General features: G+C 39.0%; 1 protein-coding gene across 1 annotated transcript in view; it reads right to left on the reverse strand.

The window, feature by feature from the left end:
- The window catches only part of LOC117297529 (dual specificity testis-specific protein kinase 2-like), a 43,835-nt gene extending 31,105 nt beyond the window's left edge, over positions 1 to 12,730 (reverse strand). The window contains exons 1-2 of the mRNA XM_033780616.1: positions 12,575 to 12,730; positions 1,374 to 1,975 (exon numbers count right to left, since the gene is read on the reverse strand). Coding sequence (XP_033636507.1) covers positions 1,374 to 1,889 — 516 coding nt within the window. The 5' untranslated portion in view covers positions 1,890 to 1,975; positions 12,575 to 12,730. The remainder of the gene's footprint in view (positions 1 to 1,373; positions 1,976 to 12,574) is intronic.
- Positions 12,731 to 14,713: the final 1,983 nt, after the last annotated feature.

Below are 14,713 nucleotides of genomic sequence, written 5' to 3' on the forward strand. Positions count from 1 at the left end.
TTTCCAAAAGGACTGGCCTAGGAGCTTTTCCAGAGTCTAACTTGATGCTCTCGTAACCGTCTTGTTTCATAAAACAATATTAGTGAAATGCCTACCAGCAAATCTTTTTAGTGTTATCCGACGCACGCTGTTATTGTTAGTGTTAACACAGGTCCTCATGCAACCAATAAATAAGTTTGCTGTTGATTCAAACTAAAGAATTGGTGGCCTGTTTGATTTGAAATACTTAGCGGCCATCTTGAAAAAAATAGTAAATAGTAAGGCCCTCATTCTCCTCTTTTGTGAACAATCCGGCTGATCAACTGGTATTTTTTGTTATTTGGCTTAATATGCCTATTATATGCTTTTGTTTTTTAACACCAAGGGCACCAAGGCATTTTCTCCTAAGTAGTAAAGGGCACCCTGATAAGGAATTGTAATTTTCCACTGGAGCATTTTAGGGCAACACCAAGGCAATGACCAGGGGGTACGGAGGCAATCGCCTTCGTTGCCTTCATGAATTATCAGGCCTTGAGTAATTATATCAAGCAAGCTTCTCTAAATGTCGGTCTATCGTAACCCAAGTTCAACAAAACCTTCCTGATTTGTTCACTTCACTTTAACATTGAGTACAAAAAAAAAAGGAGCTGCTCTAACATCAGGGCTAAAATTTTACGCAATTATCATGATTATAAAGTCAGTGTCTTTTCCAAGAACAAAAGAGTCATGACTGGGATTCAAACCCACATGCTGATGACACACAGCCATCAACATTTAAGATCCCTCGACCACAACACACTAAGTACCAAAAGAAAACTGAGTGTTCAAACCCTAAAAATGGAAACTGAATGACTTTGCTATATCCACCTTTTTACAAAATTGGATCTTCATCCCTTTGTCATTTTAAATCCCTTGACCTCTTTAAAACATAGCAGTTGAACAAATTAACAAACTGTCAATTGACAAGTACATGTGTAGCTCGGGGATGTAGCGTGTCTGTGTCATATGGCCTAGCGGTTAAGAGCACTGGCTGTTTCTGATCGGCAGAGTGTGGGTTCGAGTCCCAGGCCTGAAACCTGTGTACAAATGTCTGTTGGTCTTGTATGTTGTGTAACGCATGTAAAAAAAAACAGTGCACTCATCAAAAAGAGAAGGCATTCGCTCGGTGTTCCTGCTTTGATTGGCAGCATACTGCGCCACAGCACCTTGTAAACCATTACATGATGCTGTCAGGAGTTGGTCTCATAATTCAAACATGGTCCCACAAACCTTGCAAGAAAATCTTGTACACTGTATGTTACAAGCACCTTTACATAAACTGAGTGGCGTATATTCACGCTATATAAGAAGCCACTATTAATATTTCATGTTTGAGAATATGGACTTTTCCTCACCTTAAACACATCAGAGAAGAAACCACTTCCGATCTTCTCCGTTACAAAATCATCCAGTTTGGCGACTCTTGAAAGTAACGTCTTCATGGCAACAGCCGACGACCCTGGACTGAGTGGTCGAAAGTCATCCAGTTGAGTTCTGGAAAAAGTCCTGTGTCTTCCATCGCCCCACATCATGTGATCATGACCGTCGCCTTGTCCGTAACCATCACTGTTATGATGTATGCGTCCCAGTCTCGACTTGGATGGGTGTGGTCTGGGCTCGGCCAACGGTGGAGGGCGTGTCTGCTCGCATGGGAGATCAAGCGCTGTAGGGATATTCCTCTTCTCTCGTACGCCACCGCCGCCGCTGCCTTCGGCGCAGCGCTCAGAGTTAAGCCTTTCCGACAGGGCGGGGCAACTGGTTGCAACCAATCCATTGTCCGGCTCATTGGTACTCTGTCCTGGTGGGTTACCGGTGGTGGATACCAAGAGAGGAAGTGACGAGGGATGGGCGAGCCTTTCACATTGCGACATTTTCACTGACCGATAGTTAGCCACTGTAATGTGGGAATATTGGCTGACTCATGGTCAAGCCACCCAGCACCTCAATGAACACAATCCTGAAATAAAAAATACAAACAGTTACAAAGGCATCTGCCTACTGTAAATAAAGCACATCTTCAAAGAAACATCCACAGTTTTGTTTCTCCAGACATCTTGTGGTTGTACCCTGTTTGAAAAAAATACTTCTTTTCATGAGATTTCACCTAAAATCACAAGGCTGGACGACCGCTTCAAGGCGAGGGCAACACCTTAAAAACTATTTGGGGCTGACAAGTCAACTCAAATCAACTGTCAACATGGGCTTTGCCACCAACTTGTGGGTCTGAACACAGGGATTTCCCCCTTCACAGTCTATAAGGCTTTAGGCATGGGTTAACCTAGCGTGGCTAGTAGCTTGGCTGGTATAGCGCAGACCTGACTCAACTTTTACGAAGCAATTATGGTTATAAAACAATTGCTTTTAAAAGGGGCACAAGCGTCATTTACTTGGAATAGGATTCTACCCACATCCCTCACTGCTTGCAAACATTCATCACACTGTAGGAGCATCAAGTCATCAAATTTATAACTCTTTGCATCAGGAAAATAATAAATTGTAGACGTGTACCCTGAATGAAGCAGAATGACACAATATGAAGTTTGAAGTAGAGTTAATTTGACAATCACTACTTCCATACAAGTTCAGTGTGTGTACATGACACTCACCAATGAGCAGATTTAACTTGTGATACACCTTACAAGGCTGTGAAGAAACAATTCATCACCTTCACGAATTGAATTGAAAACTCATCAATGGAACCGTGGGCCCCATCATAAACTAGCTAACAAGTGTGTTTCTGGATCATAAACAAGTTCACACCTTAACGGTGTGAGATTGTTCTGTCACTGTAACTTAAGGTGTGATGTGATGATTGGACTCCATCTGGGCATTCTGCCAAGTCAGCAATGGTTTCTTCTGAAGATGACTGAATGAGGACAAAAAGAAAACAGCCTGCCGGGAAAATGAAACTGTGGGCATTTTATTCTTGTCGTGACTTTTAGCGATTTCGAATTAAACAACAGCTGTCTCCGAAGAAGCCTAACGTTTTTTTTATTTGTATACACCAGTTAGAAAGAAAACAAATTAAAGATGAAAAAAGCCCACATGAGCTGAAAGTTAAATTCCTCTTAACACAGGCTAGATTGTAAGATGAAAAAAAAACACCTTGACCAAGCAATAGGCAACAAGTTCAAAAAAGATTCAGTTTATAGCTTTAAAGTAGCAGATGTAAAAGTTATAATTATGCATCGCAGTAGTAGACTTTTGGACAAGTCGTACATGTACGTCATGATAGCGTAAAACACTCAGTCGCTACATGCTCTATAACTCAAGGCTGCTGGCTCCCCAACTGCTTTAGCCATGTTGTGCAAACGCCAGAGAGAGTCAGCACGCTATCGTCATGACAAACATTTAAAGGCAGTAAGCACTATTGGTAATTGTCAAAGACTAGCCTTCACAGTTGGTGTATCTCAACATACGCATAAAATAACCAACAGGCTGTGAAAATTTAAGCTCAATCGGTCATCGAACTTGAGAGATAATAATGAAAGGAAAAAAACACCCTTGTCACATGAAGTTGTGTGCGTTAATATGGTCGAGTTTGAGACATCAAGTTCTAAATCTGAGGTCTCAAAATCAAATTCGTGGAAAATTACTTCTTTCCTCGAAAACTATGCCACTTCAGAGGGAGCCGTTTCTCACAATGTTTGATACCATCAACCTCTCCCCATTACTCGTCACCAAGAAAGGTTTTATGCTAATAATTATTTTGAGTAATTACCAATAGTGTCCACTGCCTTTAGCAACCTTGGCAATCTTGGCAAACAGAGAATTACAGTAAAGAGTGTATTCCCCAACCTTCCCCAAAGTACACTTATCATAAGAACCATATTTACAACAAATACATTGTAGGTTTAACAAAAAGGCCTTGAACACCCAGCAGGGTGGGTATGTGCACATGACAAGTCTTTATTATTTTAAAAGTTATTTAAAGTTCGTGACATAGACCTTGGCACTAGGGCAGGCCGGTGACCTCACAGCCCTACAGCTTGGTGCCAGTCAACAAACAGCATCCAAATGTGAACTGTAAATTAACACTCTACTATGTATACTCAGCCATGTGTGGCGACACGCAAGAGAGTAAATTCTCTCACTTTCCATGAAAAAAAACCCAAGTATCCACAGACCGTTCAGGCATAACGTTTACACTAGAGTAACTTTCAGGGTTGGTCCTTTGCTTTATTTAGTGACTGGCAAACAGGACAAGTAACAAGCTTGTCATTTCACTCTTCCATCAGTGTTTTCACAAGGCTGTTTTAATGAATTATTATAGAAATGATTTTCAACACTAAAGTACAGAGGTAGCCAGACCACTTGGAGTGGAGTGGACTGGTTCACAAGTGTTTAACTGGCATTTGGCCAGTGGACAACGGTTATTAAAGACACTATTGGTAATTACTCAAAATAATTATTAGCATAAAATCTTACTTGGTAACGAGTAATAGGGAGAGGTTGATAGTATAAAACATTGGGAAAAACAGCTCCCTCTGAAGTGATGCAGTTTTTGAGAAAGAAGTAATTTTCCACGAATTTGATTTAGAGTTCTCAGATTTTAGAATTTGAGGTCTCGAAATAAAGCATCGGAAAGCAACTTCGTGTGACAAGGGTGTTTTTTCTTTCATAATTACGTATCTCCCAACTTCGACGACCAATTGAGCTCAAATTTTCACAGGTTTGTTATTTGAAGCATATGATGGGATACACCAAGTGATAAGACTGGTCTTTGACAATTACCAATAGTGTCCACTGTCTTTAAAGGGAGTACGCTGACTTTAAATATGAATGTTTTCCAATCTTTGATTCAATCACAGTAATTGTTCCTGTTAACACCCTCTCAATGTGTCCCCACACCCATCATAAACATTTCCAATCCTAGGTCAGACCATCCTTGCTCTATGGTCAGACAACCAAAACATTTTCATTTACAGTCCTCTCTCGCCAGGGCTCAGGAAAAGTAGACATCCTGCTCTGGGATTCACTCTTGATGCTCTGCCCTAATCGCCCTAGTACCTGCAAGCTCCTGGACCCAATCAAGCTGTTTTTAACAGGAACAATTGATTTTAAAAACAACAAAATCTGCTCAGTAAAAACAAGCAAGACACCTGTGACATTTATCCATGTTATGTGTGTTAAAATGACTTTTTGGTTGTTTAAAGGCAGTGGACACTATTGGTAATTGTCAAAGACTACCCTTCACAGTTGGTGTATCTCAACAATGCTTATAAAATAACAAACCTGTGAAAATTTGAGCTCAATCGGTCATCGAAGTTGCGAGATAATAATGAAAGAAAAATAACCCTTGTCACACAAAGTTGTGTATGTTTAGATAGTTGATTTCGAGACCTCAAGTTCTAATTTAGAGACCTCAAGTTCTAAATCTGAGGTCTCAAAATCAAATTTGTGGAAAATTACTTCTTTCTCGAAAACTATGGCACTTTAGAGGCAGCCAATTCTCAAAATGTTTTATACCATCAACCTATCCCCATTACTCGTCACCAAGAAAGGTTTTGTGCCAATAATTATTCTGAGTAATTACCAATTAGTGTCCGTGGACTGCCTTTAACCCATTGGTTAACCAGTTAAGACTGCTAAGCTAGATTTGTCTGTAAGCTACAAACATCTGTTGAGCGGGAAATGAATGAGGTCCTTCACGACCATGGAGCAGTACTTTAGTAAAGACAGGTGTGGCCACTACATATGGTATGTACTGTACATGTAGCAGATGCCAACTCTCAATGGTTCTGCAGAAAGTTCCCTGAAAGTTCGGCTGAACTCATCAGGTTTAACCACTATATCCTGTGAAATGTTTCCATAATGGGTCTGAATTGGATCTAACCCCTTGTTTAAAGCTTGACCTTCAAGCTGCTCTATCTCTAAACCACTTTGAGTTTATCTTTCAATACTCCCATATGCAGAGCTGCTAACATTTCATATCACATTGTAGAAATCAAAATGGTATGGATATTAGAGCCCTTAAATGCAAGCATCAAAGCGCTTTGCTCAATCTTGGAACAAGAGAGATGTTTCTAACATTTGTAAAGTGAAAAGGTTTTGGTTCCATAACCAGGGAGATTTTCAAAGTTATTCAGAACATGGAAGGATTTGTTTACTTTCAGGGAACTTTCTGCAGAATCAGATAGAGTTGGCAGAGCTATGTCTTAGAAATGGAGAGATTGGCTTGCTGATTGCTGATAACTTTCTGCAAAATCTTGGAAAGTTGACAGCCCGCTGGTATGTGACCAGCTGCATAAAAGTCATGCAGTTGGTGCCATGTTTTACACCACAGACTGAGAGATTTTTTAACTGTCGAGTCAAGCTGATGGAGTGCAAAGTTTCAAAAGAAACACACCACCCACCACAGAGCTAATAACAAAACCATTCTGGTTATGACTTTAGAAAATGAGTCTGAAACCAAGCATTGCTTAGAATCACTATAACTACAACCTGTACAAAAATAATTATACAATCCACCTACAAACACTCTAAAAGCACACTCGAGCACTTCCTTGTCGCTATTCAATGGCAATTTATATGCAACATACAGGTACGTGTGCAATCAAAAATTGAGCTGACAACAAACACAACAAATTTGCTTTGCAAGTATGGCGGTACAATACATTCATTATCCCTTGCGGTATTTCAGTGGAAGGAAATTTGTTTTCCCAATGGAACAAGTTGGGTGCTTTGAATCACTTTGTAGTAGATTTGGACACTGGGGCGATTTCACAAAGGGCTAAGATTGATCTAGTGCGAATGAATCTTAATCGCTAAGCAACGCATGATGTCACAGTACAATTGAAATTCAATTAAAGATGATTATTAGTGCTTTGTGTTTATATCCAGCCCTGATCTTTGTATTACACCAAGAGTCTGAAAATTTTTCATCCCCATCAATGACCACCTTGGATAAAAATATACCCCCCAGGGCCCTTTTTCATGAAACTGCTTACCGCTGAATTCTGCGCTTATGATCACTCACCATTTTCTACTGTGCAAGCGCCGGATTTCTGTGCCAGCTGGGTGAGCAAAGAATGCCGGACATGCCCAAAAGCAAGAGACTCTATGCTAACCAAAGGCGTAAGCGCAGAATTCCCTGCTTCCATAAGCGACAATTCTTTGTTCTACAGTAAGCAGAGCCATGAAACGTGGGGATCCCCATTCTAAGATGCAAGTACTGTGCAAGCGTTGAATTTCTGCACTCGTTCATAATGTCGTTAGCCGTTTGCTCCATGGGTGAAGAATGCCTGGTTACGTGAAGTATTTTTTGCAGGCACAAAAAGCAATGAGATTCTCTGCTACATGAAATACGCTTGACAAAAGTGTGAAATCCCTGCTCCCCACTAAAAAATAGGGAAACCCTCAGTTACTGTTCAGTGTATGTGTGGGCATCCATTCATTAAAACCGAGTGCTTTGCAAACATAGGAAAAGGCGCTATAAAAAATTGAGTTATTATTTATTTATTATTTTTATACAAAGGGATCCAGGTGTTTATGACAGAGAGAGAGGCCATCCTCGCTTTGCTTTCATGTGGGAACAGCGCTAAAAACAATTCAAGTTCAAACAATATGAAAATAAACACTAAGCCCGCGAATTACTAGGTCAACAAACATTTGAGTGCGTGGCGGTGTTCAAACAAACGAGTTGAAACTGAGGGTTGTAACAATATTGGATGGTAGTTTTGAAAAGAGCATGTTCTCAATTTGCATCCATGTACACAACCAAAGGGGACGTAATTTCTAAAGAAAATTATTCCAAACAACAGCCCGAGTTCAACAACGAGTCCTCAATTAACCTGACATAGACAAACATTATGTGTGTGTGAAACAACTTTTTAAAACAACAACACGGATCATATAATTTACGTTCATAAATACCTCAGACAGTTTCGCTATTCCTATTGGTGGAGAGTGCGTCACGTGGGTGTGTTTAAACCTTTGTTTATGACCGGTAAAAAGTGTTAATTCATGGGCGTGACACTCGACCTTGCACAGTTGCACCTGTTCTTATAAGACAACTTCTTCATTCCTATTGGTCGAGAGCAACAGCTGAAACAGTTGTACCACATCACGCCATATGCGCGCCGCGCACAGCATTCCCTTATAAGGAGTTGCTAACCCGAGGGCAGCGGAGGGCCTTACCATTTCATAGCTGGAAGGGTGTTGTGTTGAAAGAAATCATTGAACAATTATAATTTTTGCATTTATTTTACCTTTTGACCAAAAAGTGCAATGTTTTTGACCGAAAAAGTTATTTATGAATGGGAATCAAAGTGTGTTGAATAGGTTTTCAACTAGTGGCTTAAACCCGCCGAGGCCTGGTACTTCATATCCAGAACCAGGCCTGGTTGGGATTAAACCACTAGTTGAAAACCTCTTAACCACACATTGATTCCCTTATTTAAAAAAACACCAAAACAAACCAAGCTCCTCAAAGTTTATTTTGGCTAGTCAAATGTTTGGCCGACTTGGGGGGGGCAAGTCATGAAATAATGAGGCAAAGATTGAATGTGTACGTGTCACAAGTTTCCTGTTCCAGCTCCATTATCCCTGGTGTCTGATATTTACTGTAGGTGTGTGGGTCAGGAAGGTCTTGAGAGTAAGTCATTTGTGGTGATTTGAATTGCATCAATCATAACCCTGCGTGACAGAGTTGTGTCACCAACACGAGCATCAACCTTTGAACTCACGAGTGGAACTGGGTCCCCACTACGCTTTTGATCAAGCTGTGATTCGGGTTCATGTAATGTAGGCATACAGACTCTGATTTCAACCAGCAAATTTGTAGGATATTTAAATCTTACGACTCCCTACCCCTACGTGTAACATTTGTTTGTGCATACTGAGAGTTAGCAGCAAATCAGGACCATGAAATGCCCAAGAGCTGTAGAAATTTACAAGGAGAAAATGCATTGGTGCCCTTTTGCCCTTTCTAAAACAAATAATGTAGGCCTGAGCAAAATGATGCTTTTTGAGTAGCCCTGGACATTTTGTGTAACATTTTGCTGTGCTATTTATTTTATAAGAGAAATCATTCACTGTCCATTAGCAATAGCATGCTATGCATTTCTCCATCAAAATTTAATTTCCGAGCGTAAAGTTGACCTCCTAGGCCTACCACGTGACCTGAATTTACTATTTGCAGTCAACACTGGAAGTCACTTCACTTCAACCACGACAGGAAATGGAAAACTGTCATAGTGTGTTGAACGCCCCAATAAAAAATGGTATTCACTCTGAACTTTTTTCAATTCTTTGTAAATGAATCGGACTGTGCACACACTTGTGTACAGACGCCGTTGCTTCTACAACTTTTCTGTCTAACAACACAATATTCTGAAATGAGCACATATACAACAAAGCGAACACAATCTATACACACTATAACTTCATTGAAAATTCAACAGCAGTTTCTATTTTTGGTACATGTACATTGGACACTTCTGCCAATAACAGCGATCCCTAAACTGTGCTTCAGTTGTTGAAGAGGTCCAAAGGTTAAATGCAGGCAATCAAACACACCTCCAAGTTATTTACGATTCGCCATTGACTTATTGCCCCAAACCAACGATAAACTCAACAGTTTCTCACAACGAACTACTGGACAGATAATCAAACTTTTATGCTTTGAAATAACCCACAACACCCACAGCAATTGCTAAGGTGCTCTGGGTTTTTACTGTTGTGCCCTTTGCAAAGTTTCAATACAACTTGAAATTGTACCGGTACTCATCCATGACGTAGAAGTGCCCCGTACCAGAGGGTAATTGCTGTGCCCCTTCAAGAACAAAACTCAAGGCCTTAAGTTTTTAAAAACCCATTTTACAAATTGGAGATCAATCTTCTCTGCAGGTCTTGGGGGATGAAGATGCTAAAGCTGCGTCAGGAAAATCCTTCTTATTTTGATTCTGGTCATGTGTAAAAAACACCTCTGGTTCAATAAAAAATGTTGAGCTACATGTGCAACTTACAAGCGCGGTGATCTTGTAGTTTTTCATAACAAAATGGGGCCTTGTGGTACAAAAAACTATAACATCGCACAGCCATACTTAAAGGAACACATTGCCTTGGATTGGTCGAGTTGGTCTTTGAATAGCATTTGTAACCGTTTTTTATAAAATGCATATGGGTAGAAAGATGTTGTAAAAGTATAATACAATAATCCACACAAACATGCCACGAAATTGCACGGTTTTCCTTTTACCTCGACGACTAACGCGGTCGGCCATTTATGGGAGTCAAATTATTGACTCTCATAAATGGCCGACCGTGTTAGTTCGCACAGTAAAAGGAAAACCACGCAATTTCGAGCCACACTTGTGTGGATTATTGTGTTCTACTTTGAAAACATCTTTCCAACCATATGATATGCATTTTATAAAACGCTTTTTATACTGCCAACTCGTCAGATCCAAGGCAACGTGTTCCTTTAATTTTGTTTTACCAGCAAAAATATATTGTTTGTCAGCCCGAAAGTATGGTATTGTACATCATTGATTACGGTGTAGCTTTAAGATCCGAATTACTTGTAACATGTCTCAGGACTGTGTGATTGTTTCTGACAACCAAAATGTTAAACTTTGACAAAACACCATCATGACTGTCACCCCACTGCAGTAAACTCTGCTGCTTCTTCTTAAATGGTTCTACCTGAGGGAAATCAGGTCTCTGCAGGAGTGGGGCTTAGTTAAGATTCTGAAATGTAACACTCACTTCACGTCAAAGTGTGAGGACTGCCGACTTTTTTCCGAACACTTACACTGTACACATTACCCCACTTCTCAAAGTTAAATTGAGTTTGACTTTGAATTGCTTAGAAATAGAATTTTTCTAGAGTGCATTTTGTATGATTTCAAGTGCAGATTCCATTTGAGCAGATTTTTGTATAAAGCAAGTTTAAACTGGTACTACAAAGTAGGGTTCTCCCCATCCTGGCCCAAAATTTGTTAAGTTTGAACAAAGGATTATTGAAAATTGTTTGGATTGTTTTCTACTACTTACATAATATGTGCATTCTGAAGCACGGCAATTTAAACAAAAATTAAAATTCCCAGGTTTCTCAAAAATCATCAAGATAAAGCCATTTGTGTGTATCGGCCAAAGTTTGCATACTACCATTAACCTTACATGTGTATATCAGCACGAAGTTCACACCTAACGGCTCGTTAAGCTACATGGTTGATGAAAGAATCATATTTTATTTACAATGTACATTGTTCTGTTTGCCAACACCCCTCACTGATACTTAAGTTCTCTAATAGCACAAGCAGCCTGTTGAATTAGTGCCTTTAACTTGTTTGTTTTCTTAAAAACATGATTACTTGTAAAATCTGTATGTTATAAACATTTAAAACAAGATGTCAATTTGATCACCAAGCTTGAAAAACAGAAGAATTTAGAAAGATTCGCAATACACACATTTTTTAAAGACAGTGGACACTATTGGTAATTGTCAAAGACTAGTCTTCACAGTTGGTGTATCTCATTCATATGCATAAAATAACATACCTGTGAAAATTTGAGCTCAATCGGTGGTCGAATTTGCGAGATAATAATGAAAGAAAAAACAGCCTTGTCACACGAAGTTGTGTGCTTTCTGATGCTTGATTTCGAGACCTCAAATTCTAAACTTGAGGTCTCAAAATCAAATTCGTGGAAAATTACTTCTTTCTTGAAAACGACGTCACTTCAGAGGAAGCTGTTTCTCACAATGTTTTATACCATCTATCTCTCCCCATTACTTGTAATCAAGAAAGATTTTATGATGATAATTATTTTGAGTAATTACCAATAGTGTCCACTGCCTTTAAACACGACATAAATATTAACATCCATTCACATTATATTTCAACAATAAAATTGACATTAAAATGTCAAAATCGCATAAAATAATTGAGTGGTAATTTTGAAAGAAACTGATCTTATCCAATCTGCAGAAAAAAATGATCAATTGTATATTTTTAAGTTGTCATAAATGAGTAACACTACAGTACATTGTCATAGGCCTACAGATTAAAAAAATAATAATGTAGTACTACTACGTCTAGTAGAATAATTTGTAAAATTAAGAATACATTGAACAATATTTTTTAAGAAGCCAAATCTGACTGCCAGTGGTCAGTGGTGCCAAAGTTTGTTCACTCACTCACACTCAAGTCAATCATTAATTAATAATTATCAAGGAAGTAGTGATAGTACAAAATGATAATAAAAAATAAATTAAAAAAATAAATTAAAAAAAACATTTTTGTCAATAAATTTTAATGAAGGACAAGGAAACGGGGCATTTGCCTTTTTCCTTACGCCATTTTAATGCCATATTATTAAAATAATTGGGCTTGGATGCTTTTCCAATGTTTACTTCCGCCAATCACTGCAGTCAGTGCGCTAGCTAACGCTGCATGCTGTCAATGTCAGGCAACCCCAATGTCATGACTGTCCAGTGTCCGCCACTGCAATAACTGCAGTAGTACAGCCCGCGTCGTCAAAAGCAAAACTTGGGCACTGTTTACCCACTCTCCTAAACTGTAACCCAAAAAGGAAAATAAAACCAACTTACCCTTCCTAGTGAAGTCAATTATCTATCAATATTTCCCTCGATCAGCAGACTAACATACCGTCCTGCTTTGGACAGAAATAAAACGCATTCTGACCCACATTTCCTTGTGTTCGTCCGTTCGCCATATTCGGTAACTTTTTGTCAACAAACGCGTAACAAATCGCGCGTCTGGATGCCAGGCCAGTTTGTGTGATGAGAACTAATTGATTCTAAAACTGACTATTTCTTGAAAACATTGTTATGAAAGAGGGCGCTGTTACAAAATGTGTAACCCACAACAGCAGTGTTTTTATCATCTTTCTAGATCTTTCTATCTTTCAAGTGACTACTGCCATTCTGATTAAAAGATGTTAACATGCAAAACAATGATTTGGTCCACATGGGTGCAAAAATCTAACCGAGTTTTTGTGAGAATAAGAAACAAAGACCAACACTAGTATAGTATGTTGAGCCTATACCACAATAATTATACCCCATTCCCCTGCAATAAAAAATGATATGAAGTGCCCAATAATCAACGGAACTTCTTTTTGTCATGACGTAGGATTGATACAAATCAAACGATGTTATAAAGTTCTCATCACACATACAGCTGTGAGTCGATGTATTTTATTGGTACCAAAATAATACATTTGCATTACCCATACCAATATCATCCCACTTCAAAGGAGAAAAAACGTAGACTGCAAAAACCACACGTTGACACAATACAAGAAAATAGTCAATTCGATTCCTCATCCACTTTTAGACTTTTTAGCAGCGGTACTCAATGATTCGTCATTGATATAGTGCTTTACAAAAACAAGCCCATAAAGTTAAACAGCGCCCTCTACCTCACTACAGCTTGATAAAAAAAAAAAATGTTTAGCAGCAGATCATAAAAGACTGACCCGTGTGATCTGCTAAAAGCCTTGTATACGTGTCTCCATTATCATTGTGGCTTTAAAGGGACATCGAACAGTATACGTATTACGTGTAATATTCATGATGATTGCCCAAAAATGTACCCGTGATTTAAAAAAAAATACATGTAATCATAATTCACAATATTAATTTGACTCACTTTGCGAATCAAGATAACTGCTTTGATGTCTTTTTTTTCTGAAAAGATTTAAAACGACTATTTTTTTTAACCACCCCAAAATGTCACTTTTGTATAACGCCCCACATTTGACATTATGCTCTATTGTGGAGGGGTTTCAATATGGAAAAATCCCCCCTGAGGCCTGTTGAATAGTCATTGCTTTCAACTGCCTTGGACAACACACGGATATCCGGCTTCAAGTTCACGAAAACGTAAACAAGGAAATAATTTCCGTTCTCCCGAATTGCAGTTGGTTGGAGCAAAGGAAGGCCTTTGATCGATTTTGCGATTTAGTTCTGATTGTTTTGGTTTTTTTTTTTTTCGATCGAACCATGGAGGTAGAAATATTTCTATGATCGAACCATCGACCTAGCTAATGTGTTTGAGTCGAAGCCTTTAGTCAATTCCGACACTGAGATGATTTGGAGCTTCACTGTGATCATAGAGTATAATGACTCGATGGTGTGATCAACAGGACTCTATAGTGACGTCAACTCATGACGTCGGCCATGAGTTGACGTCGGCCACGTCTGTACCGTCTGGTACGAACTAAACACGTTGTTAGTTGATAAAATAAGTTAATACTATTTTTTTTATTTTACTCAATACACCCCCCCCCCAAAAAAAAAAAAAGCTCTGCTAGAAAAGAAATAATTTAATTACAATGGCACTCGTAGATGGTTCTGGTCCGCGTTGTGATGTGGAGGCCTCCGTTGTCATACACCGAATCCGAAGTGGTTTTCGAATTTCCCGACCAACATCAATAAAAGCCCAGTCATTTTAACACCCGGATCTTTCTTTACGATTGAAAAGAAACGCTTCGATAAATTAGCATTACAAATGGAATAGAATCACCAAAATAGAATTCTTGTCAAGGTTTACTTTCAGACCACAGGATTAATTCAATTTCAGCAAGAGCTGGTCAACCATTCAACATATAATTCAAATTCCAAGCAGTGTCAAAGTGTAGTCCCGCGCTGCCTATATCAAATAGAATGACTGAAACGAACATAAACTTGAATGTGAAAAACCCCGAAAGTTTGAGTGGATAATAG

This window comes from Asterias rubens, chromosome 12, assembly GCF_902459465.1.
Source record: "Asterias rubens chromosome 12, eAstRub1.3, whole genome shotgun sequence".
Classification (NCBI taxonomy): Eukaryota; Metazoa; Echinodermata; class Asteroidea; order Forcipulatida; family Asteriidae; genus Asterias; species Asterias rubens.